The sequence below is a fragment of the Myotis davidii genome, unplaced genomic scaffold (genome assembly GCF_000327345.1).
Source record: "Myotis davidii unplaced genomic scaffold, ASM32734v1 scaffold73, whole genome shotgun sequence".
Taxonomy (NCBI): domain Eukaryota; kingdom Metazoa; phylum Chordata; class Mammalia; order Chiroptera; family Vespertilionidae; genus Myotis; species Myotis davidii.
This window is the reverse complement of record NW_006286675.1, coordinates 1,687,690-1,690,238: the sequence shown is the minus strand read 5'-3', so window position 1 is coordinate 1,690,238 and position 2,549 is coordinate 1,687,690. Positions and strand designations below refer to the sequence as shown.

General features: G+C 53.9%; 1 protein-coding gene across 2 annotated transcripts in view; it reads right to left on the bottom strand.

The window, feature by feature from the left end:
• Positions 1–2,549, bottom strand: part of LMCD1 (LIM and cysteine rich domains 1) — a 70,763-nt gene that overhangs the window by 26,097 nt on the left and 42,117 nt on the right. For both annotated transcript variants that reach the window (XM_006758213.2, XM_015560349.1), the window contains exon 3: positions 1,337–1,592. In XM_006758213.2, the coding sequence (XP_006758276.1) occupies positions 1,337–1,592 (256 nt within the window). The remainder of the gene's footprint in view (positions 1–1,336; positions 1,593–2,549) is intronic.

The window sequence follows — 2,549 nt, the reverse complement described above, 5'->3', positions numbered from 1 at the left end:
ACAGGGTGCTGAGTGGCAGGGGTATAACAGGGTACTGAGTGGCAGGGGTATAACAGGGTACTGAGTGGCAGGGGTATAACAGGGTACTGAGTGGCAGGGGTATAACAGGGTACTGAGTGGCAGGGGTGTAGCAGGAGCTGTGGGAGGAGCCTGTGGGGACGGAACCAGGTGGGATTCCAAAGGCTCTCCTTTCTTCCCAGGCGAGATTTAACTAAGTGTCAGGTTTGCATCTCTAAAACTCCTTTAGCTCACTAATGTGTAGAAATCACCTAGGCCAGTGGTCGGCAAACTGCGGCCCCTTGCGTGCGGCTCTTCCACAAAATACCACGTGTGGGCGCGCACGTACAGTGCGACTGAAACTTCATGGCCACACTCAAGGGGCCAAAGAGACACATGTGGCTCGCGAGCCGCAGTTTGCTGACCACTGACCTAGGCTCTTGCTGTCCCAGGTGTGGCCTGGGGACCAGCAGCATTACATCGCCTGGGAGCCTGCCAGGGGTGCAGAATCTCAGGACCAAGCGTCCCGGCTGATTGAGGCAGGCTCTCCAGGTGATTTATGTGCTGAAGTTTGCGTGGTCCACTCAGAACCGGACTGGTCCGGTGGGTCTTGAAGGGAGCTGCACATGGCGCTACCTGGGGCAGCATTTGACTGCTCCCTTCTGGGGATTCTGACCCTGAGATCCGGAGCTTCTGGTTTAACGGTCTGGGGCGAGGCCCAGCATGGGGACTTCCATGAGCCCCCAGAGATGAGATTCCAGGGGGTAGGCAGGTGACTTGTGCAAGTCACCCATTCTCTGTGGGCCTTATCCTTTCCACCCGCCTCAGGCCTTCTCCAACTATGTGCCCAAGCCTTCTCTGGGTGCCTCTGTCCCACAGCTGGGAAAAGCCAGTTTGGCTCTCCCTTCTAAGGCCAAGAGACTTCAGCTGCAAGGGAGAAGCAAGGGCCGTTTCTCTGCTTTCCTAAGGCTTACAAATGGCACATCCCAGCCACGCTGAGGGGAAATGAACAGGGCTCAGATGCAGACAAGCACTTGGAGATGATAAGCCATCCTCTGTTGAGAAATGAGGAGCCCACAGGGAACCATGAGCAGCCAGGTACTAGAGCTGGAAGGGCCCTAGAGGTCATATGAACAACTGTACCCATTTTATGGATGAGGAAACCAAGGCCCGGACAGTCTTCACTTCAAGGTCACATTGTAAGGTAGGAACAGAAATGAAACCACAGCCATTCCTACTATTTCTGTAACCTTGCCCTCTTGAAATGTGGGAAGCTGTGGCATGGCTAACATTTACAAGGGCAAGAAAATAACTGCTTGGTAGGAGGAAGCTGTCTTACCAGTTTCTGGTTGACTCCGGGGGGAGCCCACTCATAGGTGATGGTGTCAAAGGTGGGATCTTTCCCAGTGGCAATGGGGTTGGTCATGATCATCCGGTTCCTCTTGTAAATCCGGATGCCGTCCCCGCCTTTCACGCGGGCCGTGAGTGTGGAATACTTGGAGTCCATCAGCAGGCGGCCAATTTTCCGGTCATCTTCCAGGTCGGAGCTCAGGCAGTGGTCCTCTTGGCTGCACTTGCAGGACTTGCATATTTTCCTGGGGGCGGGTAGAGATGGGGACAAGTGAGATCAACCTCTGGGAAAGAGAGGTGGGCTCCTGCTGGCAGCATCTACCCTACTGAAAGCAAGTGCAAAGTTTAACTTGAGTAACTTGGAAAGGTTAGCAGCAGACACATGGTAACCTGAGGCCAATGGGCCCTTGGGATGGCACTGCATTTGGGGGACCTGGCAATGTCTGGAGACACATTTGATTGTCACAGTGGGGTTCTCTGGCATCTATAGGGTAGTGGCTAGAGATGCTGTTAAATATCCCACAGTCCCCAGCCCCCCTTTTGCAAGAGTCATCCAGTTCAAATGTCAGTAGCACTGAGGTTGAGAAACCCTGGTGTAACCTGAGGGGAAGGAGGCCCCTTCAGACAACCTTCAAAGAACTTCCAGGTGGGGTGGGAGGGGAGAGAGAATCGGGTGGACACTATCACGTAAAGTGGACTCAGTGGGGCCCTGTGAGAGGTGCATGTGCTGTGGCGGTTCGCGGGATGGACCACTGGATGTCAGTGTGTGGCGCGAGGACAAGGGCTCAGTGGAGGTGAGCTGGGAAAACTGAGCTACAGAGGTGGAGCCCGTTGTTTAGTGTCAGCTGCTTCCTGTCTTAGTGAACTGACGTGCAGTGTGACGTCAAGTGGGGGAGAAACGCAGCATCTGCGACATTATTTGAGGAGAAACTTGCAGCCCAAGTTCCCATTCATAGGCCGCAGTTGAGAAAAGTCACAATGGACAAACTCAAGGATAAGTCTGGCACTTCAAGAGGGAATATGACCCTAAGGGCGATGCGGGGCAAAGACAGGTCTTTTCGTTCTCGTGAGAAGAAGCTGCGTGATTTGTGGAACTGGGGCATTTTATTCCTGATCAGTACCGTCCTCTCGCCTCTCCCTTTTATGAGGCATGGAGGAGACAGGTTCTCCAAGAAGATGGCCACAGCACCGTGTCTGACATG